Source organism: Panthera onca, chromosome B3, assembly GCF_046562875.1.
Source record: "Panthera onca isolate mPanOnc1 chromosome B3, mPanOnc1 haplotype 2, whole genome shotgun sequence".
NCBI lineage: Eukaryota > Metazoa > Chordata > Mammalia > Carnivora > Felidae > Panthera > Panthera onca.
This window is the reverse complement of record NC_138344.1, coordinates 144,703,406-144,727,429: the sequence shown is the minus strand read 5'-3', so window position 1 is coordinate 144,727,429 and position 24,024 is coordinate 144,703,406. Positions and strand designations below refer to the sequence as shown.

Sequence of the window (24,024 nt, the reverse complement as noted above, 5' to 3'; positions counted from 1 at the left end):
GGGGTAAAGAGGCAGAGCACAAAAGGCAGTGAAACTATTCTGTATGGTGGTGGATACAGGTTCCTACACCTGTCCACAACCACAGACCACAACACTAAGACTGAACCCTCATCGGCACTACGGACTCTGGTTAACCATAACGTATCCACACCGTCTCGTCCCTTGTACAATGACACACAAAAAAAGACATTAACAACAGGGAAACGTTGGCGGGGGTGAAGAAGGTACTTGGGATTATGCTCAACTTTTCTGTAAATGTAAACTGCTCTCAAAAATAGCTTATTAATTAAAAAAAAAAAAAAAAAGTTAAAAAGTGAACCTAATTCTGGAGTGGCTCAACTTCCAGGAGAGTTAACCAGGCCTAGGTCACGGGGTGGCCCAGCCGGGGGCCAGGGACATAGTCACGGAGAGTCTGGGGAGGAGCAAGGGCTCGGGCCTCACACCAACCCCCAGACGCTCCCCCACCGCCGGCCTCGCTCCCACCCCTGGCCGGGCCTGGGCTTCGCACCCACCCTCGGCCTCCTACCTCCCGGACGCTGCCGGCTGGGGCCCAGTCTGGGCCCCGGCTGCTGGGCCGAAGCGGGGGGGCGCGTCCCTGCGCTGCGCCTCGTCCCTGGCCGCCTCGGCCGGGAAGGCGGGCGGTGAGCCCAGCAGTTCCACATCCGTCACGGTCTTGCCGATGGTGAACCAGTCGTTGATCTGGTCGACGGTGAGCTTGCGCAGCATGCTCCCCGCACGGCGACGACGCCACCTCAACTGCCCAGCGGAGCGGCGGGAACAGACGACGCCAAGAACGCGAAGGCGCGTCGGGGCGCGGCGGGAACGCGGCCCCACCCCGCCCGGGCCCTCCAATCAGGATGTGCCAGCGCTCGCACGGCGGAACCTCGTGCCGCCGGCCCCGCCCCTCGGCGCCGCGCTAGGCCTGCTGGGAGCACTGGCCGCCCAGCGCCTGCGCTGACGGACGCGTCGCTGTTCTGCACGTTGGGGAACGCCTGAGCCACTGCGGCGGTCCCCGAGTCGGCGAGGTGAGTCCCTCGAAGCTGCTCTGCGTTTTAGGGGCCTGGGCCGGGGCATCAGCGGATCCAGGAGGTGCAAGAATTTGGTCTTGACTTGCTCTCCACAGTTCCCTCTGCAGTTAGGTCCGCGGCTTGGCGCTCCAGGCCGAGAAGGGCCAGACATTGATGGAGCACCTGCTGTGTGCCAGGCTCGGCGCAGAGCTGCCGGGGTACCACGCTGGGAGACCTCAAGGTGGGAGATGGAAGGCAAACGGGAGGAGGGGGTTGAGTGTATATTGTCCAGGTAAACAGCTGGCTGCTGAACTGGGACACCTTGCACCTTACCTGGGGAACAGAAGTAAGGTCAGGAAAGATTTCTGGGAGAAAGTGACCCCAAGGTGGACATCTGCAGGGTAACCAGGAACGAGGCAGGCGAAGGACGACTGCAGGGGGAAGACTCACAGGGAACGCACTCCGTGGGCGGAGGCCTGAAGGCACATGCCACTAAGGCCTGAACTGCAGGCCTGGAAGAAGTGCTCTTGGGCCACAACATGACTAAACTAAATTCCTCTCCTTCTTTCCTAAACCTGCATCTGGGGTACGGTGTCTTGCACACGGCTAGATGGAAAGAGGTGGCCAGAGGTACGGATTTGGTGGTCATCAGCAAATGAACGGTGGTTAAGACCCTGAGAGCAGCTGAAATGGTCCAGGCCGAGCGCTAGAAGAATGAAGTTGGAGGACAGAACCCTAGGAAACAGCCTGAAAGATGAGGCAGAGGTGGGGGAATCCAGCAAAGATCTACAAAGTCAGGGAGATGGCGCGGAGAACAAGAAAAGTGGCATGATTGCCTGCCGGCCATCATTCCAGCGTGCCGAGCCTAGCATAGTGTGGGCTCTCCGGAAAGACGCGTGTGAAAGAGTAGGTGGGAGGCATCAGGAGCGTAGTGCTGACCAACGTTGTGAAGTCGAGTTAAGGACTGGAAAATGCTCAAAGAGTGGCGAATAGAGGTCAGCTTGAGAGCAGTGCAGACAGCGGTCAGACTGGTTGGGGGTTGAGCTCTGGATGTTTCAGGAACAATGAGCCCAGCAAGGTACTGAGCCAGGGGTCCTAAGTCCAAATCTGGATGACACCACTAGTTTATATTTGTGAGCTCCGGGCTTCCCGTTCTAACGTTTCCAAACACAGCAGCCTGCAAAAGGTGCCCCTCGCCCACGCACTTTTTGGCCATGGGAAAGAACCTGTTTTTCAATAAATAAGAACGTAATCACAAAGTCATTGAGACTTTTCAGACGTTATTCAGCGTTGACTAAAAAACACCGTAACTTCATGGTTTATGTGAAGGCTAAAACGTGTTCTAAATCTCCCCAAATGCATCGAAACCACTTGGAACAACTGAAACTCACATTTGTGTTTCCTAGTACGTTACGGTTCCCACACTCTGTCATCCCTTGTCTGTGACACAGTGGATGTTGCTTGGACGTTTCAAGTGGAAGTTGCTCTTTTTTTTTTTTTTTTTTTTTTTTTTTGGAAGAGTGGGCTTGTTCTTTTTTTATCTGACTATAGTCAACGGGCAATGGCGGAGGCGTAGGTGTAGAACACAGCAGTTCAACACTCTATACATTATGCTGTGCTCACCGCTACTGTAGCTACCATCTGTCACCATGAGGCGCTATTACAGTATCATTGACTCGGTTCCCTGTGCTGCGCCTCCCATTCCCATGACTTACTCATTCAATAGCTGGCAGCTTGTATCTCCCGCTCCCCTTTACCCATTTTGCCCAATCCCCCCTTCCCTCTAGCAGCCATCAGTTTGTTCTCTGCATTTATAAGTCAGATGCTGCTTTTTGTGGGTTTCTTCATTTTTTTTTTTTTTTAGATTCCACATATAAGTGAAATCATGTATTTGTTTTTCCCAGTCTGACTTCTTTCACTGAGCATAATACACTTTAGGTCCAGCCACGTTGTTGGAAATGGCACAGTCTCATCCTTTTTAGGGCTGATATTCCGTTGTGTGTATCTTCCTTTTCCTTTTGGCTATCAATGGACACTTGGTTTGCTTCCATACCTTGGCTGTTGTAAAAATGCCGCAATAAACGTAGGGGTGCAGATATCTTTTTGAATTCGTGGTTTTGGGTTTGGGGGCATCATTACCCAATATTGGAATTATTGGATCATACGGTATGTCTATCTTTAATATTTTGAGGAACCTCCATACTGCTTCCCACAGTGGCCGCACCAATTTACCTTCCCACCAACAGTGATCAAGCATTCCTTTTTCTCCAAGTGTTTCTGTCACCAATACTTGCTGTTTCTTGTCTTTTTTATTTTAGCCAATTCTAACGGGTGTAAGGTGATTGGAAGTCCTTTTCTATGTTCTTTGGACCTTTTGGGTTGCTATCTCTTTCAGTCCTCTTCAGTTTTGAGGGATTTTTTTTAAGTTTATTTACTTATTTTAAAAGAGACAGAGACAGTGTGAGGAGGGGAGGAGCAGAGAGAGAGGATCCCAAGCAGGCTCCATACCATCAGCGCACAGCCCGATGTGGGACTCAAACTCATGAGACCGCGAGATCACGACCTGAGCCGAAACCGAGAGTCCGACACTTAACTGACTGAGCCACCCAGGCGCCCCTTGAGTTTTGAGTTTTTAACTACAGTTTAAGGATGCTTCTAACTGCTGTCTTGGTGCTTCTTCAGTTTTGAAATTGGTTCTCATTTAATTGCCATTTCCTGACTACTGGTTTAACACTGTGTCATCACAGACCGAATCGCTTTGACCCCTTCATTTGATCAGTAGTTCTTGGTGCTTCATACTCAGCCCAGCTCATCTTGCCTTCCTGTCTAGAGTTGAAAGAGACGGCTTGACAGTTCTCAATCGGCTTTTAGACATTTAGACCAGGGCGCGTAGGAAGTCCCCTGGGCGTTGGCAGAGGTCATATGTGCATTCCCAGAGCAGCCTGAGCTGCGGAGCCAAAGGGAAAACACGCAGGCGAGACGATAACAAATGATTTATGCCATTCGGCAGCACTCTTGACAAAGTGGGAGAAGCTGTGTCCAAAGTACCTGCACGTCTTCTCTGACCTTCTCAGCTACAAAATGCAGCAATTCTGCACTATGCATAAATCTGCTGAGGTGGCTCTATCTTTCAACATTTTGTTTCCTTTGAAGATGTATTTTTCATAGGGTGTTTTGGATTGGCAACAAAAGACCTGAAAATTCTGTTGATCTCAAGTGGAGTTTGAAGTTCAAAAGCTTTGTTGTCTTGAAATAGATTATGATGATACTCATGAGTTTTCCCTAAATGCTTGTTTCCTACCTTTTTATAGTCTAAATCATTCTTTTTCTAGGACAGTGGTTCTCAAACCTGGTCCTTCTCTGAGGACCCATTTCTACTCTTAAAAATGAAAGAAGACCCTAGAGGACTTTCATTTTTGTGGGTTACATCTACTTTATTAGAGATTACAACTGAGACATTTTGTTTATCCATTTTTAAGTGACCATAACCTATTTGATGTTAAAGAGAATATTTTTATAAAATGTCACTCTGTGAGAATGACACTTTCACATTTTTGTAGATCTCTTAATGTCTGCCTTAATGGAACATAGCTGGATTCTCATATCTGTTCTGTATTCATTCTGTTGTGACATCACAAGTCAGCCTCTGGAAAACTCCACTGAATACTTGTGAGATAATTCCAGTGAAAAAGACAAATAACATCTTACCATTGTTACAAAAATAGTTTCGACACCCAGAGGTCCTTGGAAACCCCCAAACCACACTTGGAGAACCACTACCCTAAAATAGCAAGATTTCCAAGTTGTGAATGCAGCTTTCACTTGATCCTAAGCGTTTTTTCCCTTCAAAGCAGCACCTCGCTCACTGCTCTTCCTTCCATGGTCCTCGTCCCTCCAGCTGAGCTCACTTCCCTTCTGCCTGAGTAATGAACGTTGGTTGTTTGGTTTTTATTCTTTTTTGTAAGGACTGTAGATCTGGTGATCGATCATTCCTTTAGCCTTAGGTTATCCAAAATGTCTTTATTTCACCTTCTTTACTGAAGCCTAAATTCTATATGCGTAGAATTCTGGATAGGCAATTAAGATCTTCTCATCTTTACTTTTCCATGGTTTTATTTTCTGTGGTATTTATTTTTATATGGTTTTATTTTATTTATTTTCTGTTGATTTCAGAGTGTTGGTCTATTTTCATTTATCAGCCTGCTGGGTTTCTGTGAGGCTTTCTGATTCTTTGGTGTGATTTTTTTCCCCATCACTTTTAGAAAATTACCTCTTGTAGCATTTCTGCCCCATCTCACTCTCCTTTCCTCTGAGATGATAGACGAGGGGCTTTTCTGCTGTACCCTCTCATCTTCTCTTTGGTCTCCCTGTGCTTCTGAATGGTATCTTCTAATGCAGCTTTCAGTTCAGTATTCTTCAACTGTCTAATCTGCTAAACCTACCCAATTTGTATCTGGCTTTTTTTCAGACTGTCCAGGTGAGTTTTTGTTTCTTTTTTAGAATTTCCAGCTTTCTGCTGAGAAAACTTGTTTCTATTTTTTATGCATTGCCTGGTTTATTTAACCAAGTAATATCCCTTTTGTTGTTGAGCTATTGAAAGCTGCAGTACTTTGCTTTTAGTATTGTCGTTGCACTTGAGTAGAGACAGACCTTTTGTCTACAAGCTATATGAAGAGTGCAACTGCGAAACAAGAGCAAAAGGCACTTCCTCCCACGACCTTACCGGAACCACACAGATCGAATCCCCAGGGACATTCCATCATTGCAATAGCTCAGATTTGTGTTCCTTTTTCTTTGCACACCAGCTCTATTCTTTAGTAAAATTGTGAAAGGCTGCCATTATGGACATTAGGTATCCCAGCATAACCATCTGGAGTGTGTCCAGTTCTTCATAGGACCAATTTTTATTTGCAGCTTGAGTTTTTATATGAAGTTGCATTATTGTGGACTTGGCTGTCTTGTGATGAATTTTTTTCACAGGTGTTCTGTGTCATACTATTGTTAAAATGAACTGTCGCTATTGTGAGACAGGTTTTAACTGACCTGTTAAAGGTTTCTTTAGAATGGCACTACTTTAGGGACATTCTAGTATTTGCTTCTATTGTTTGGGCCTTGTGGATAATGTACAGATTTAAAAACAAATCTTGTTGCTGATTTGTCCATTTCTTTCCCTGCACTTTGTTACATCTGGGATACAGTCTAACTAATCTGATTAAATATGCATTCTTTTAAAAATGCCGTAACTATTAAACACCTTGTTTACAGACAGATGAAAATAAATGTATTCCAACCAAAAAAAAACAACAACAAGCAGAGTTTTTTTCAAAGCCTGTGTCTTTGAAGTCCAGTGTCTGTTGACTAAAATTGCCATGCACAAGATAGCTGCATAAAAATATGCAGAGCAAAACGGTTAATACACAGAGAAATAGCAAGAAAACAGCGGCGGGCACCTTGTTGGTTCAATTGGTTGAGCCTCTACTCTCGATTTCTACTCGGGTCATCATCCCACAGTCGTGAGATGAAACCCTACGTATGGAGCCTGCTTAAGATTCTCCGTCTTCCTCTTCCTCTGCCACTACCCAGCTCTCGCTCTCTCTTTGTCTCTAAAAAAGAAAAAAATAGGGTGCCTGGGTGACTCAGTAGGTTGAGCATCTGACTTCGGCTCTGGTCATGATCTCTGGTTCTTGAGTTCAAGCCCCACATTGGGCTCTGGGCTGACAGCTCAGAGCCTGGGTAGGCTTCGGATTCTGCCTCTTCTCTCTCTGACCCTCCCCTGCTCGCTCGCGCGCGCTCGCTCGCTCTCTCTCAATAAACAAACATTGGGAAAAGAAAGAAAACCAGAGGGGAGACGACTTCTCAGACTTAATACATCAAATAAAGACGGCCCCTTTTTCAGGTGGACGCACCTTTCAGCTTTGTCCAGGACCCTACACCGGAAGTCCCGCAACGGGACACGTCCCACCCGTTAGTCACCTGGTCCTGACAAACACACCCAGGCCCCCTTGGCCAGCCAGCCTCTTCCCCTGGCACTCCGCCAGCCGACTGCACCGGGGCGACCGCTGGGGGCGCCGTGGCGAGCAGGCACGGCCGGGGAGGCGCTCTGGCCTCGGGGCGCCGCCGCTCCTTCCGCCTTCCCGACGGACCCCGCGCGGCGCTTGCGCACTCGGTGACCTTTCCGCGTCGTTAGCCGTGCGGGTCTAGGCGGCCTGAGCTGGGGGTCGGGGGCCGAGGTGAGTGCGGGGGGCGCGGCCGGCTGCTCGGCGCGGGGTATGGGGGCCCGCGGGGCGCAGGACTGTGGGCGGCAGGTGAGAGTCCCTCCGGGCCCCCGCTGACCTTGGGCTGCAGCCCCCGGCCCAGGAAGGGAGGCGGTCCGCGCGGCCTGGCTGGTTGTGCGAAGTCCCGCCGTCTCCTTCGGCCTGGATGCCTCTCGCGCCCCGCCGGACTGCTTTGACGAAGGGCGCTCGGGCGGTGACAGGGTCGGCCACCTGCCCGGGGTCGCGCAGCTGCTGCTGATGGAGCTCCCGCCCAGAGCTTGGTCCCTTCAGTCCTTGTACCTCGGTTTCCTTTGCGACGCGCTGTTCTACAGGTTACTAGCCGGGGCGCGGCGGCGGGGGGGGGTACCACGGGGCCCACAACGGGGTCGCAGGCGATGGTTGCAGTTGTATGGAACTCGGCCTGTGAATCCCCGTCCGGGCCTCAGCGGGTAGACGTGTCCTGTCTGCCCTGTAAGGTCGGGTAAAAGTTTGCTGATACAGAGTGAGTGCCCTAAAATCCGCACACAGAGCCGGTGATGTGCACGGACAGTGGACTCAGGTGGAAAAAGTGGGGGCCTCACTTTATTAGATGTCGGGAACATGACACTTGTCCAGCCTAATACGGCAACCTTGGCCAAAAGGAAAGTCGCGCCAGGGTAGGTAAGTATTTGTAGCCTACTGCTCAGTCCGAGATAATTGTAGGTGAGGAGTGCCGGGGGATCAGGATGGTGTGCAGAAAATCAGGGCAACTCCAGTGTCTTCAGCCCCTTCTCCCCTCCTTTGCTCTCAGTTTACTTTGCTGTTTTCCATCTAGATCTTCATCTGGCCTAAGTGAGGGCAGATCCTTCAGTTCTCCTTCTTAGAATCCCAGTAGCTTAGCACTACTATCAGGATGTTGGTGGCACTTCCTTCTGCCGCCGTTGTGACCGTGTGCTGAGTCCTCCTTTCACATCAGGCCGGGTCATTTATGGTTCCCCTTGGAGGCCATCCAGAACCCTATGGGGCTGGTGGGCATATCCCTGTTTCACAGGAGAACCTTCTGAAAGGACAGCTTTGGGGACTTGCCCCCAAGATTGGGAGCAGAGCAGACGGAGCTGGGATTGGGACCCAGCCGCCGTGGGGGCTGGGATTACCTTCCTTCCCAGTTACTGCTGGCTCAGGGAGGAGGGGAATGCTGTTGGTCGGCCTGAACTCTTTCCACCTGGGGGTTTTAGAGGCCCCCTCTGGATCCCATCTGGGTCTTCTCAGGCACCTTCCAAGAGCAAGGTTGTTGCTTTCTTGTATCCTCGTGGTCTGACAGCATCTCAGCCTGAGGGCAGACATATCTGCAGGGGTTCCAGGAGGAGGACACAACCACATCCTTCAGGGTCACACCTGGGTCAGGGGGCAGGGCTGGCTGACCTTTATGACCATGCCTCAGCCTCAATAAGACGGTCCTTGGAGCAGATTCTCCTAGTGATGAGGACTGGGGGCCTGGGTGATTCATAGATCCAGCTGGGTGATCTCCGGCAACTCCCTCTAAGTAGCCACCTGGTAGGGGTCATCTGGGGGGTTAGGGAGTGGTGCAAGAGGTAAGTGTGTACGTCCTTTGTGAGTGCTGGTAGGTTTGCATGACGCGCTTAGAGTAAAAGCTGGACTCCTCACCACAGCTTCCGTGGCCCCAAACAACCGACCCAGCTCCTCTTCCCTCCCGTGGTCTAGCCACGCTGTTTTATGTAACAGCTCTCGGTACAGGACACCAGACTCTCTAAACACTTGATGCAAAGGAACCTGTCTTCACGAGAGCCCTTGGTGGGTGGGCAGTGTTTTCACCCCCGCTTCGCAGAGGAAGAAATCGGGGCAGTGAGCAGGAAGGCGGCAGAGCCCGGATTGGGATGTGGGCAGCTGTGGTGGCTTCCCTTCCTCCCCCTTCCTCAAGCCCATCCCGGCCTGGGGTCTTGGCATACACGCTGCCTCTGCCAAGGACACTTTTCTCCCAGGTATTCGCATTCCTGAGGAGCCAGCTTCTCAGCCCCCAGACAAGGCCTGCTGCCTAGTGCGTGCTCAGGAAATCGCGATCACACCAAAGAACACTGAATTCGAGAAGTGAAATTCTGCGTGGCCCCAGTAGTGATGTGAAGGAGCGATGGACGGGGCTCTGGCCGGGGCGGGGACCAGCAGCCTCACTGATTGAGGCTGGAGGAGCGCTTTCGCAGAACATGCAAAGTGCTTGGATCTAGTTAGTCCTGACAAGATTTGAAGGACTGTAGTTTAATACACCACTTCAGAGGTTACAGAGCTTAAATGAAAACGCGGGCATCAAGTTTTAGAGTCTGTAGTAAATCGTGTCATCAAAACCCTTACTTGGAGACCTGCACATAAAAGCAAACTGTGTTAAGTTCAGCATTTGATGGCTTTTCTCCATCAAATCCAGTGATGAGGTAAATATTTTCATGCATTAAATAAGTTCGGTCATAATTGCAGCTCTTAAGAAGTAACCACGTCATCCTTCGCTGTCTGCTTTGCAATTAGCGGCAGATTTCGAAGCTGAAACACAGGTAAAACATCGTAACTGTGGTCAGTAGCCCCATAAAGTTCACACACACACACACACAAGTGAAGTGACGGATGTGGTCGTTGACTAGATGGGGGAAATCTTTTCATGGTGTTTATCAAGTCACCACCACGGTGTATGCTGAATGTCTTACAGTTGCAGGGCACCTGGCTGGCTCTGTCCGTAGAGCATGGGACTTGATCCGGGGTCGTGAGTTCAGGCCCCATGTTGAGGGTGGAGACTGCTTAAAACAAAAATTAAAATGTGTATGTCACAGTTTTAGAAGTCACTTATACCTCACTAGGGCTGAAATTTTTAAAACCAGGAGGTTCTGGGAGCTGATCAGCATGTGCCCACGCTGGGTGTGGGTCTCATGAGGACCTGTGTTCTTTTTCAGCTCTGAACGCCAGCAGTTCTTAAAGTGATGATGCAGACACACAAGTTTTTCTATTTAAAGGTTAAAAGAAAGTGGTGTGTGATTTGGGCACGGCGTTCATGGAGAGTAGCTGTTGGAGAGGGGACATGGGCTGTGCAGGGTGGCACGGTCTGGGGACTCAGGAGCGAGGGGTGGCAGAGCACCAGGGTGGCCTCAGCTGGCAGCCCCGAAGGGGGGAGTAGAGCTCCAAGAGCTGCCGAGCGGGGGCCCCATGCGGGGTAGGAACGGCCCCTGTGCGGGAGTTGTAGGAAATGGGGTCAAGTTCAGGAATATGTGGGACCCCCTTAACCAGTTAGCTTTAAAATGGCGGTCATGGTAACATTTATCTCTGTGCTTCTTTTCAGATGCTTCAAAGCCTTATTCAGAATGTTTGGGTCCCCATGAGGCCCTACTATACCCAAGTTTACCAGGAGATTTGGGTAGGAATGGGGCTGATGGGCTCCATCATTTATAAAATCAGGGCTGCTGGTAAGTTTCTGTATGTTCACTCTTTAGCAGTCAGGATGAAAATTCTTTTCAAAAGGAATCACGATTCATGTTGTGAAGGAACTATGGTTCTTACCCAGAAGTGAGCATCAGAGCCCTTTGTTAAAACATGAGGAGTAGGGGCTCCTGGGGGGCTCAGTGGGTTTAGCGTCCGACTTTGGCTCAGGTCATGATCTCGCGGTCCATGAGTTCAAGCCCCACGTTGGGCTCTGTGCTGATGGCTCAGAGCCTGGAGCCTGTTTCAGATTCTGTGTCTCCCTCTCTCTCTGACCCTCCCCTGTTCGTGCTCTGTCTCAAAAATAAATAAAAATGTTTTAAAAAAACTTTAACAAAATAAAACGTGAAGAGTAGGGGGGGCCTGGAGGGCTCAGTCAGTTAAGCGTCCGACTTTGTCTCAGTTCACGACCTCACAGTTCATGAGCTCAAGCCCTGAATTGGCCTCTGCTGTCAGCACAGCAGAGCCTACTCGGGACATTGTCATTCTCTCTCTCTCTCTGCAGCACGCTCTCTCTCTTCAAAATAAATTTAAAAAAACATGAAGCGTACATGTCAGCTGTAAGAGACACTTGGGGACAACTGAGAAAATCTGAACAAACCTTGATAACAGGGAATTGTGAGTTTCCTTAGGTGTCACGGTGGTACTTCAAACACGTAGGAGATGTCCTTAGTCTTAAGAGACGCGGACTGAAATAGGGGTGGAGTGTCGTGGCCTATCGTGCGTTACTGTACCTTTTCCGCTGTTGTGAATGTTTGAACTGTTTTCATAATAGAAGCTGAGACGGGGTGACCATTTGGTCCCCAGTGGAACAGAGATGAGCCCCAGTCATGTATTAACAAGCAACTGGTTTAAACTACAGGACTGAGGTTTGGGGGGCGGGGTGTGGGGGGTACAAAACCCTCCAGATGCTGAAGGGCTGTTTAACTGTCCATGGAGCATCTTGGGTGGAAATTGTACCGCTTCTTGGCTGTGAGACACCATAGAAACTCCCTATTTTCTGAAAGCTTTCTGGAACAGCTTTACTGAAGCTATGAACTCTTCAGCCAAATATCGATTGCAACACTAGGTTGACTGAAAACATGTTTCTAAAACACTGATACGACCAATTTTTCTTTCTTTTTATTTCAGATAAAAGAAGTAAAGCTTCGAAAGGTAAGATTTTTGTTTCTTAAAATGGAGGGGGAATTAAAAACCCCATCGTGCCTTTTCAGATCAAGGCGTATCTGTTCTGCGGTGTGTGCTTATCAGTACATAAGGTACAGGGGGATCACGTTGAAACGTGAAGTTCCTCTTACAGTCAGAGTGTTAAAAACCATTGCTCACCCCCTTGGACCAAGTAAGACTTGTGGGGGTAATGGAAAGCCAGAGGTGGCCAGTGCCGCCAGCAGGGAAGCACAGGTTAGCTGTGCGAGCTCACTGCCCTGTGAGGTGTGTTTTGAAAGAAAGCATCACATAAGTTTATGCCCAAGTGTCGGACATTTCACTCTATTTCCCAAATGACAGTGAAACCAGTCATGTGAGTCCTCACAAACCCAGGGCTGGCTCGTGACCTCTGGGGAGAAGAGACTTCCTGCCCCTCTGTCCTGTGCCACAGGTTTGTGCCGTGTGCACGAACTGATTACACGAACCCGTAAACGTGTCAGACGCTCCGTGTAGAAGTGACCCTCCAGACTTGTCCATAGTGTTGAAAACTGTCATTTACAGACTTGTCAGTAAGGTACGGAATAGACCGTCTTCTGTGTGTCCCTTTCTTCCTCACTTACAGTTACACTGTGCTTCTCTTTTAAAAGCTTCGAGTCCTGCCCCCGCTCACGGTCACCATTAGCCAGCTTTCCTTGGAGCACACGTGAGACCGACCATGTGGCTGTAAATCCCAGCAGCTCTGTTAGATGGGGGCGTGGAGCACCGCCATACGCGTGTAGACGTGTTGTTTCCTTTGTGGCGTGAATAAATGGAACTGTGAGGTGCGCCTGTGCCCGTGTCCCCGTGTCCGCCTCCCCAGTGACCTGTCCCGTCCTCGATCGCCACAGGAGTCGGGGTTAGGCCGAGGCCCTCACCCCTGTGATGTCCAGTAAACAGTTGTGAAACAGATGATTCTGCCACTTAACTCTCGTGACCTCGCCGAGCCTGTGTTTTCCCCTTTGGGGACTGTACGTCAGTTCCAACGGATCCGTGAAGGCCGCGGCGGGGGGTGGGGGGGCATTAGTGACACTGTAAAGTGCCAGCGCCTGGGGGGCTTGGTCCTTAGGCATTCCACCTCAGCTCAGGTCGTGATCTCACAATTCGTGAGCTCCAGCCCCGCTTCTCTCTCCCCTCCCCTCCCCTGCCCCACTCTCTCCTCTCGTTCGCTTGCAGGTGCGCTTGCTCACCCTCTCAAAAAAAAAAAAAAAAAAAAAAGACAACTGTAAAACACTGTACAATTGAGGTATGAGATCTTGTAGTGGGTGAAAAGTAGAAGCTCCGAGAGACTTTATCAGGAAGTCCCTGGTAAGGCAAAGTACATAGTACTTAAAAACTGACATGATTCCAGCTCAGGGTCCTGGGATCAAGCCCCGTGTCGGGCTCTGCCTGACTAACTGATCATTTCTCCCAGTTTGGCTAATATCAAATAAACATTGCATGCTATTTGTCTCCATTTAAGGCAGTCACCAAACTGCTAGAATTGTACCTTTTTCTCTCTCTTTTGAGAGCACAAGCTGGGGAGATGGGCAGAGGGGGAGAGAGAATCATAAGCAGGCTCCGTGTTCAGCACAGAGCCGGACGAGAGGCTCAATCCCATGGCACTGGGATCATGACCTGAGCCAAAATCAAGAGTCAGACACCCGGGTGCCCCCCAGAATGACACTTTTATAAAGGATTCTAAAGCAGTAAGGGTAGAAGGGGTCTAATTTGAAATGTGGTGCTCTGCAGGCCAGCAGGGGTCTCGCTGTGGAATAGAGACAGTGGCCCAGGTCCGGTCGCTAGCGGTCTTTCCTCATAAGGGCAGAGACCGTCCCGTGTTTCGCGTGTGTCTCCAGCACATGGGGTCAGGTCTGACCACGGTCGGTGCCTGACAAGTGACCGCCACTTGCTGCAGGGATTCCCAGCTAGATTTCTCCTACTGTATAGATGGGGATGACGCCTGCCCTCAGCGTCGCTGCCCACCTCACAGCGGTGTCGGCGCTGGGGCCAGGGGCAGGACCAGAACTGGGAGGAGACCCCAGTGTTCCTGATCCCGTTGGTCTGGGCAGGAGCCTGAGAACTTGAACTTACCATCTGCCCAGAGGTGCTGCCGCCCAGGGACCACGTTTTGAAAAGCTCTAATGCAAAGAACCGCCCCCACGGGGGCCCTTACCCTCAGCGCTCCCCCGCGCCCCCCGTGGGGCCCCCAGACGCCAGCCCTGTGCTGTGCAGCTTAGCTCATGCGGTCAGAAGAAGCAAACGGGGGGCGCCTGGGTGGCTCACTCAGTTAAGTAGCCGACTTTGGCTCGGGTCATGATCTCGCGGTTCCTGAGTTCGAGCCCGGCGTCAGGCTCTGTGCTGACAGCTCAGAGCCTGGAGCCTGTTTCAGATTCTGTGTCTCCCTCTCTCTGACCCTTCCCCGTTCATGCTCTGTCTCTCTCTGTCTCAGAAATAAATAAACGTTAAAAAAAAAAAAATGTTAAAAAAGCAAACAAGGTGGAGCCCCAGCCCCATTTTGAGGCAGTGAGAGCCAGAGGTCACCTTGCTGGGGCTGGGGCCGGGACTCTGAATCTGCACTTGCCCAGGGAGGGAGAGGCACGGGACCCGGGGAACCGGCCCCAAAGCTGACCGGGGCTGCAGCGCCGGCCCCAGGGGCGCACCCCCCCCCCACACACACACACACCCCGTTACCACCTGTGGGTCCTTTAGTTCTCATCTGGGTAAATGAGTGTTTTGCCAAAGGTGCACGTGATCCACCGGGAGCCCACTGCCCGCACCACTGCTGCAGAGTGGGGTTTGGGACCGTGGGTGGGCTGCCTGCTGCAGCGGGCAGTTCATGCTTCGTGACACAGTGAGGCAGGTGGGAGGACGTCCCCGCTTACCCCCAGACGCTGCCGAGGAGCAGCGGTGCCTCTCAAAGTGGAGCAAAGCGACCTTCGTGCCAGGCCAAGTGGTTTCCTGTCCCTAAAACCCTCAGCGGAGGCATTGTGTTTCGTAGTGGGGAGAAGTAGGCTTTGTTGCTGGCCCAGAACCCATTGAGAGTTTGGACAGTGCCTCCACGCTTTGGGAACAGGCGGGTGTCCCAAGGCGGCCAGCAGGTGGAGCTAGAGCGTGCCGCCAGCCTGCTGTCCCGCAGCTCCCGGGGGGTGACGCGCCGGCCGGGGCCGGGCGCCGGGGAGCACGAGGAAGGCGGCTGCCCACGCAGCGGGGCCCCGCGACCTCACCCGTGGGAGGGAGCAGCCGGTTTCCACAAGAAACGAGGCTTCTTATCCTAAACCTACACGTTCTCCCGTCCCGGCTCAGTGCCGTGCCGCTCACGGTGACCGGCGAGTAACCTCAGGCAGAAGGAAGAGAACACAGGCCTGGGCATCAGAAGGTGGAACTTCAAACGCCACGCTTTCACTCGGCCTCTGGGAGGAGACACGTGTCTCTTGTTGCCATCCCAGGGGTACGTGAGCCCCGGCGGGACACCGTGGAGGACGTGGTTCCTGCCGCCCTCCCTGGGGTCGCGTCTCTAAAGCCGGCGGGGTCCCGAGTCCCCAGGTGCCAGCCCCCCGTCCGTCTGCCCTGCACTCACTCACCTCCGCGAGCTCGTACTATTTCCCGTTTGGCGGACGGAGTGGGGGTCCTGACGATCAGACTGCACTAGAGGGTAACTAGCTGGCTAGCGAACAAGCTACGTGACTCGCAGAGCCAGGGTCCCAGTCGGACCATCTGCTTCCGAGTCAGGGTGGAGAGAGCATGCGCACACCGCCCCTCTCCCCCTGGCCTGTAGCGCCTACAGAAGAGAGCCCGGCGCTGGGCAGCCCGCGCAGTGGTGGGCGTCTGCGTTACAGGTGCCGCTGGAGGTCAGGCCCGGCGTCACCAGCCAGCTCTGGCCTAGGTCCTTATTCACGTGACCCTCGCAAGAAGGCATTCCCGGTACTACTCGGGAGATTGGAACGTGGGCCGGATGCTCAGTGGCACCAAAGAACCCATTTCATCAGCTTACTTTGTGCCAGTGGTGGTGTTGTGGTCATCGAAGGAGATGTCCTTGGTGCAGATGAGCAGATGTGGGTGAAGATACGGAGCGGGGGCGATGTGACCGCTCGGGTTTACCTTCACACGTCAGCAAACACCAGTGACCTGAACAGACGGGAGCGAGGGCACAGCCCAGGTGAGACGGCTGGCGTGTGTTCACACCCGCTCGCGATGCCTGGGGGGAGGCCATTACGTTATTCTCTCTGCCTTCAAACCCGTGTGACCTTCTCCCAATGAACATTTTTCTTTTTACCTTTGTTTTAGGTTTATATTTATTTTGGGAGAGAAAGAATGGGTGGTGGAAAGGTGGGGGGGGGGGGGGGCGGGACAGGACCCGAGACAGACTCTGCGCCGTGTACGGCTTGCGTCCCCCGTACCGGAGATCATCCCGGCAGGTTGGATTCAGGTCCCCGTTGGTGCCACCGTTCATCACTTGGGTGTGTGGCCTCAAGCAAACTCCTTAACTTCTCTGGCTCTTGGCTTCCCTGCCTCTCAAGTGAAGTAATTGAACTCAAGGGCCTCCAGAGCATCTCAGCTCTATAATTCTGTAGCCAGTGGGGCTGTAACGAAGCTAAAAGTCGTGATCTGAAAAGCAAAGCAAAACAAAACACCGAGCCATGAAGCAAGTGTCGGACGATGGATGATACGTTGCAGATTTCCGTGAAGGACGCTACGTCGGCTCTTTCCGTCTGGTACCCAACACAGGCCCAGGCGTTCGCGGTTGGCACTCCGATGTTTTTGTAAATGTAATCGGACGGCGATGCCAGTAAAAAAGATTTTTCTAGTTCTTGGTAAAACAGAATAGGGGATATCTCTGGTTAACCGATATATGGATATATGAACGGTTACTCAGAAAGAATGAGGAGGCTGTGGGGGAAGGGGCTCTCCATCAAGGTCTCCCAAGGTGTGCTTGGGGGGACGGGGACGGTGCACCCACCCTGCTTCGGAGGGGCCGTGGGGCCTGCGCCCTCTGGTGGACAGACCGTGAGCACGCACCAGACCGCGTGAACACTCCCAAGTCACGCAAGAGGGAAAAACCAGTTTAAACCCAGAGTGACCCAAATGTATGTGACCTTGAGGCCCATTAACCCTGGAACACACTTCGGGGGTGCTGGTCATCACCAGGTGTCGTTCCGAAACCCCTCTGCTGCGCAAGCCCTGAGCGCCCTTACCCTGCAGAAGGCTGTTTCCCAGCCCACTTTGGGGCCCCAGGGTGTCTCCACCACACGTTTTGCAAGCACCCTGCCCTCATCGCTACTAAGCTCTTTCAATCATTCACATGCTCCTTGGTAGGTGACACAAGAATTTCAAGGACCATTCCATTCCTGGCTAGAGGCGTCTGGGGAGTACCCAGAAGGGGTGGATGCTGTCACTGCCCCGCAGAGCCCTGGAACCCACTCACAGCCCCCGAGCCTCTGTCCAAGGACTGGCCCAGGAGGAGCCAGGACTGCTGAGAGTTGGTGTCCCGAGCACGGCCACGGACCACTGACTGCCCAAGACACGTGCTCAGGCCGGGCTGTCGTCCCCACGAGAGGCTCAGAGGCGGTGCCCCCGGGCACTTCCGCCTCCACCCCCCAGTCTCCCCTGGAGCCGTGCCCAGTAAGCCCCGCGTGAATCCCCACCTGGAGGCGGCTCACGACAACCCATCCTAAGACTCCAGACACCTTTCCGGTGAGCGTGCGGGGCCTTGCAGGGGCTGCGCTGAGGTCCGGCGTGCAGGACGGGGCAGGGCTGCCGCACCGGCACCGCCACGCGCCCTCCCCCTGTCCTGGCGTCACCTTCCTTGGCCGACTGGACCTCCCAAACCTGAGTCTGGGGAGCATCCAGATGGGCCTGCGCTGTCCAGGAGACTGGCGGGAGGCCCGCTGCCTTCCCCGAACCACAAAGGGACCACTGTGGGGACAGCCAGGTGCACAGAGACGCTGCCTGTCCCCGCAGGCTCAGGTTCTCACCGCGGTGGACAATGGTGGGACTCAGTGTAGACACCGCTATTGAGGTGCAGGCTTTCTCCCTTTTGAAAAGGGGCAGAGAGGAGCCTTGTGTTTGCATCTCCTCTCTGGCCTGGAAACCAGGTGGCTTTTCCAGGGAAACCAGCACCTGTGGCCTCGAGTGCACCCCCCTAGGGAGCCTGAGCGGCTCCGAAGTCCACCCCGTGTGACGAGGCGCTGCCGGTCACAGACCCTCTGCCATGTCATTGACTCGGGCAGGGTCCCCCGGTCCCTGATTTCCCCATCCCTGCCATCCCTGCCGAGGCCCCCTCTCAGAGGACGGCTGTCCCCAGGCCGCGGGCACTGCCCACCCCACCTTCAGGAAGAAAGCCAGGGTTCTGCCGAGCACCACGAGGCCAGAGGGAGTGGTGGGAGAGTTGGTTCACTTGTGCCCAGTAAGGCCGCCGCAGTTTCCTTCTGAAAGGAGTTGCGGGTGCGGTGAATTTGCGAATCAAGTCCCGAGATGCCTTCAGCCAGAGCAGCGGTTCTCAAAGTGGGGCCCGGGGCGGTGGGGGGGGGGGGGGGGGGGCTGCAGCAGCATCTGGGAACTGGTCCGAAGTGCAGATTCTCGGCCCCACCCTAGACTTGCTGCGTCAGACACTCCGGTGGGACCCATGACCTAGGAGACCCTAATCACATTCAAGTTCAAGACCCACTGACCTGGAGGGTCCTACCTTTAAAGGAAGCCTGGAGCAGAGCCTTCTGAGGACTGTGAATCAGACGTGGACTGACACAAGTTCCTAATACAAGGCATGATCCTTCAGAGAGAAGTGCCCTCCGGACCAGCGTCTGGATGTCACAAGGAAGTCAGGCCACAGAGCAGGGCTGCATACCAGAAAGCTTGCCTCCCTTCCCTACCCTGGCCCACCCTGCCTACCCAGCCCCTGATTATGGCAGGGAGCGGTCAAGGAGCCCCACCCCGTCAGTGCCCGGGGGTCTCAGTTGATCTGGTTGCCTTAGGCTCCATTTCTGGGATACCTGGAGGGAGGAGGCCTGGGCCAGGGCCATCTGCCCCTTGTGTGTCCAGCTTGTCCCCTGCCTTCTCTCCCTGAACTGAACATTGAGATGGGCATCCGAGGTCCCGCCTTCCCACCTGGGGCCATCCCCTCCCTCCAGGAGACCGACTCTATCTATCTCCTAATCCCCAGTTTGTGGTCAGTTGTACATGTCAACAAAGGGGGTGCTAATATCAGCCACTGACCAGGACACCCCTGTGCCCCTCCCACCTCAGCTGACCCCGAGGTCACCAGGCCCCTTCCGCACATGGGCCACTTTCTTCTGGAGCCGGGCCTCTCTCCACCCCTCCCCACCTGCCCACCCAACAGCCAGGTCCTGCAAGCCCAGCATGTGAACCAGTGTGAGCTGACCTGTTTACCAGAAGGTGGACATTTGACCAATACTAGACTCCTAGCGCAGACCTACTCAGGTTGTGCAGGTGACAGCCCCTGATTCCACTCTGCCCCTCCTCACTTCCTGTAAACTGAGGCAGGCCGGAAGGAGAGTGGACTCCAGTAGGCACAGATGTCCATCCTAGGGTGTTCTCACTCGGTTTGCCCACTCATGTTGGCCCAGGCAGGATAGAGGATCCCCAGGGAGCCCAAAGGAGACAGTGGGGGCCCTGGGCCTCCCAGAACCCAGATCAAGGGCTCTCTGCATCCCTCAGGGCCTCCAGCCTGTCTGTGCCCCACTCCTCTCCCTCCTCCTGGTCTGGGCCCCTACGATGCCCTGAGGCACCTTCCTTCCTTTGTGGTCCAAATACCTGAGGGGGACAGCCGATCAGCCCAGCCCATCTTTTTGCACGACTGTAGGTCATGGCTAGCAAGGACTGTAGGGCCAATTTTCCCTCACAATGGCTCGGGCCTTTCACCCCATCACCGAAACCTTGTCTGCATTAAAAAATTTTGATTTGGAGGCGGGGGCACCTGGGTGGCTCAGTCAAGTTTTCAGCTCTTGATTTGGGCTCAGGTCATGATCTCACAGTACAGGAGATCGAGCCCCACACAGGGCCCTGCGCCGGCAGAAGGGAGACTGCTTGGGATTGTTTCTCTCTGCCCTACCCCATCCCTGCCCACACTCTCTGTCTCTCTCTCTCTCTCAAAATAAATAAATAAACCTTAAAAAAATAATAAAAATAACATTTTGATTTGGAAGGCCTCCAACTTTGAAATTGTATTCACGTTCTAAAGGTCAGCACATCACAGATATGTGAGCCCAGCAACCTTGGCCTGAAAGTCCAGGTTTGGGGGCAGCTGCCGAGGCTGTGCACTGCCTGGGTGCCCCTTTCCTCCCAGGACCCCAAGTCCATCTCTGTTCTCTCAAGGTCAAGAGCAGACAGGCCGCTCAGCTCGCTGCCCAGATAGTCGAGGAGCTGCTGTTCCGCCTCTGCTGCTTCCTCCGGGAAGGCCGAGGGCCGCCCCCAGGATGCTCGTTCTCAGGGTGAACTCGGGGTCCGGGAGACAGCCACACCCAGCTTCTCCTTGACCACCGAGGGCGTGGTTAATAAACGCCTGGGCTGGTGGTGGGAACATCTTTCTTCCAGGAAATTAGTTCAGGAGAGCTTGGTGGCCCAGATCAAGTGGCCTGTTAAAGAGTAACTTACACCCCATATTACATCCGAGTCCCGGGAGTAAATATCCAGGGGAAGTGTTTATTCTAACAGGTGAACAAAGCATCCTTTGTCAGCCGGCTCTGCCAGCGCCAGGCTCTCCTTTGGTCGGAACTGGCTGGTGCCGTCCCCTGGGAACGTGCAGCCTGGCGGTGGACCAGTAAACCACTTTTCCGGGTGGGTTTATGCTGCACAGGTCTTAGCTCGTTGGAGCCACCGATCGATGGGGCTGTGAGCACCCCCTCCAGGCGGCCCTGAGGGAACTGGGCCGCCCTCTCCAACTTCCCCAGGTCAGGGTGGAGTGGGATCTGTCTCCACATGTGGTTTTCCTCCCCGTGAAATAAAGGGAGCGCCTTTCAGAGTCGGCTATGGCAGCACCCTGTCTGTCCCACCCTTTCTGGGGTGTCACCATGTCCTCCAGATCCTCCTGGAGGCAATGCCATAGGTCTCCCTGCTCTGAGTGCTCCCTCCGCCGCACCTCCACATCTCCGGGGACGTTTGCTAACATACACCTTTTCTGGGCCCCAGACTAGATGACTCAATTAAATTCCTGGGAGTGAGTCTGGCACTTGTCACTTTAGAAAAGAGGTGGGGGCGGGGAGGGGGGGGCAGCACCTGGGTGGCTCAGTCAGTTAAGCATTTGACTCTTGGTTTCGGCTCAGGTCATGATCTCGTGGTTCGTGGGATCGAGCCCCACGTCGGGCTCCAAGCTGACGGTGTAGAGCCTGCTTGGGATTCTCTCTCTGTCTCTCTGTCTCTCTCCCCTTACCCACTCGTGCTCGCTCGAGCTCTCTTTGTCTCTCTCAAAATAAATGAACTTAGAAAACAATTTTTTAAATAAAAAGAAAAAAATGGGCACTCCTTGGGTTGATTCAAAATATGGGGAGAGAGGGTCTGGATACAGCATAAATGAAACAAGCTGGGCGTGAGTTGATGGTTGACATGGGGACACGGAAGCTCATTAGAAATCCTGTTAGAAAAGTTTGACCCGGAAGATACTAGTGACATGTGACATAATGAAAGTTTCCTAAATGCTCCAGGAGAGACTGTGCTCTGCCACCAGGTCCAGGACGCCACACGTGAGCCCGTGGGGTCTGACGGGCCCAGATCTGACGGGCCCAGAGCGGCCGGCTCAGAAAGCAAGGGGGCGCTCTCATGGCTCCTGCCACAGCCGGCGGCCTTTCCACCCTGAGTGCGGTATGATCCAGGCAGCAGCCACGGGAGGCAGGGGCTGCACGGGCCACGACAGACACCAGCAGGATCAGAGGCAGCTTTCCAGGAGCTCGAGGGCCCGGGGTGTGCGGGAGGCCCAGGACCTGCAGACCGAAAACTAGGACGCCTGCCCCTGGGACCCCTGGGTCAGGGTGGGGCCCTTTAGCATCTCGGGGGCACCAGGGGGGTCACAGCCCTGCCGCCAAGTACGCTGTGCAGCTGCTGGCACCATGAACGCACCCCAACTGCACCCTGAGTGTCTCCGCCCGCCCCACCCTTCGGGACCGCCCTGTCCTCTGTCAGCCAGATGCCTGGGAGGTGGGTCAGCCGAGGCAGGCCCATCGGGGAGCACGGGGCAAGGCCCCCGACCTGGCAGGGGCCCCTGAGTTTGGGGATGCTGGGTGACTTCCAGCCAGCCGGTGGACAGGCCAGCAGTGAATCAGGAGGAAAGAGGGTGTGGCAGCCCGGAGGCCGCTTCCTCTTCCTGGTGCTTTTCCTCCCCCTCGGGAAGCCTGCCCTAATTAGCACCTTGGCTGGCTAGGCCTTCACGGAAAGGCTGCAGGTCACGGCCTCGGCGCACCCCGGTGGCCTGGCCTTTCCTGGCATGTGCCTCACTTACCCTGACCCAAGTTTCAGGGGGTGGGGGCCCGGCGGAGGCCACCCAGAGCTGGTGTCCAGGGGAGACTTGACACTGTGCCGTGTGGGCAGCTGGCCCTACCTCTGCACCTGGGACCACCCGGCATGGAAGGGAGTAGGACCCAGGACTCAGACGCTCGGGAATCAGGAGCCTGGACAAGGGGGACGGTGGGCGGACAGCGCCTCAGCATCACGCCTCAATTGCAGCTGGGATCACCGAGATGGGATTTCCGGAGGCCCTGATTCTCCCCCTCTGGCACCTGGGCTGTGGCCTTCCCCCCTCATCACACTCCCCCCCAGCCTGTCACCTGCCACTCCTCTTTTTTGTGCCTCAGGCCCACCAGTGACGCTGGGCAAGTCAGACAACCTCTCTGAGCCTCAGCTTCCTCATCCATAAAATGGGTGTGAGGATCCCCGGTGTGGCCATCCGCTCCCTGCAGCTGTGGGTCCCACGAGGCAGTTATGGGTCACAGGGCGTCTCTCCCCACGGACAGGGCAGATCTCCGAGGTTTGTTTCACTCGAGGGAAAAGGCAATTTATGCGATCGGAGTTTAAACGCACACAGAGACACGAAACTCAAGCTCTGTGTTTATACAGGCACATGCTCTTACTTAAGCAACACAAGGAAAGAGTCTGATGAAAAGTTCACCGAAACCAAGCATCGAGCACAGTGGGGGCAAGATCAAAGGGGATTAATCAAGATGGACTTGGGTCTCATTGATTTTAATTTTTATGAGACTGTTTGAGAATTACCGTCTGATTTCAGATAAATAAGACACAATGGTACGTCTAAGATGCACCCTTCTTGCAAGGGCGTGGGGAGAACTAACATGGCGCCTCCCTCCTCCCCTGCTCCTCTCGCCTCCTCAGGACCTGCGGCCCCCATCCCGGTCAATTATTCACTCAACAAGCACACACAAACACCTCCTCCATGCCAGCCTCCGGCCTGACTCTGGCTCAGAGGCAGTTCTGAGGTGGGCCTGGCCCAGAGAGGAACCCGACCGCCAGATCTGGTTCCCTTCACCCAGAGGGTCACACCAAGGCCTGGGGGAAATATGCGTGTCAGCCCCGGTGGAATGCAGTCCCCAGGAGGGCACCAGGAAAAACAAGTCAGGTCCCTGGAGGTCACACCCACTGCCTGGTGACCGTGGGGCTCTGGGAGGCCCTGCTCCCCAAAGATGGGCAGCAGCATCGTATCTGTGATGTCAGGACCTGGAGAGCTGGTGGGCAAGGAGCTGGGGGTGGGGAAGGGCTCAGAACGGCCCAGGACAGGGCAGGTGGGAGGGATGTGGGCGACAAGCCGGGGACCCCAGGGCTGGGGGAGGCCCCTGGCGGACAGTGGGGCTCCAGTGCCCAGGCCAGGAGCTGAGACCTAGAAGTGGGTCCTGGCTGAGGTCTGACCAGAAAAAGAAAGTGCAGGAACTTGACCGAGGTCCCAAGAACCCAGCAATCATGGGCTGAGGCCACACAGATGCTTCCAGGAGTCACGGTGAACATTCGGGCACCTGGGAGTCCTTCTGACAGGCCTGGGGGAGGCGTGGCTCGCCATCAACGGGGAGCATGGGAACAGAAAGAAAGCCAATGCGGACCCCATCACCACCCTGTGAGGTCCTGCTGCGTGCCAGCCCCTGTGCCGAGCTCCGAGCTCGGGGCCTCCTCAGGACCCCAGCCAGGAAGGGGTGGCCCCT

General features: G+C 54.2%; 2 protein-coding genes across 6 annotated transcripts in view; one reads left to right on the top strand and one right to left on the bottom strand.

The window, feature by feature from the left end:
• The window catches only part of TDRD9 (tudor domain containing 9), a 110,994-nt gene extending 110,181 nt beyond the window's left edge, over window positions 1-813 (bottom strand). For 3 of the 5 annotated variants that reach the window (XM_078447791.2, XM_078447792.2, XM_081796003.1), the window contains exon 1: window positions 527-807. In XM_078447791.2, the coding sequence (XP_078303917.1) occupies window positions 527-726 (200 nt within the window). In that variant the 5' untranslated portion in view covers window positions 727-807. Of the gene's footprint in view, window positions 1-526 lie in introns of all 5 variants that reach the window. The other 2 variants (XM_078447794.2, XM_078447793.2) reach the window with 2 other exon arrangements.
• Window positions 814-7,113: 6,300 nt separating this feature from the next.
• Window positions 7,114-12,805, top strand: ATP5MJ (ATP synthase membrane subunit j). Its single transcript, XM_060620925.2, has 4 exons — window positions 7,114-7,237; window positions 10,575-10,698; window positions 11,843-11,866; window positions 12,505-12,805. Exons 2-4 carry the CDS (start codon window positions 10,575-10,577, stop codon window positions 12,537-12,539), a joined length of 183 nt encoding a protein of 60 aa, XP_060476908.1. The 5' UTR covers window positions 7,114-7,237; the 3' UTR covers window positions 12,540-12,805.
• The last annotated feature ends 11,219 nt before the right edge of the window (window positions 12,806-24,024 follow it).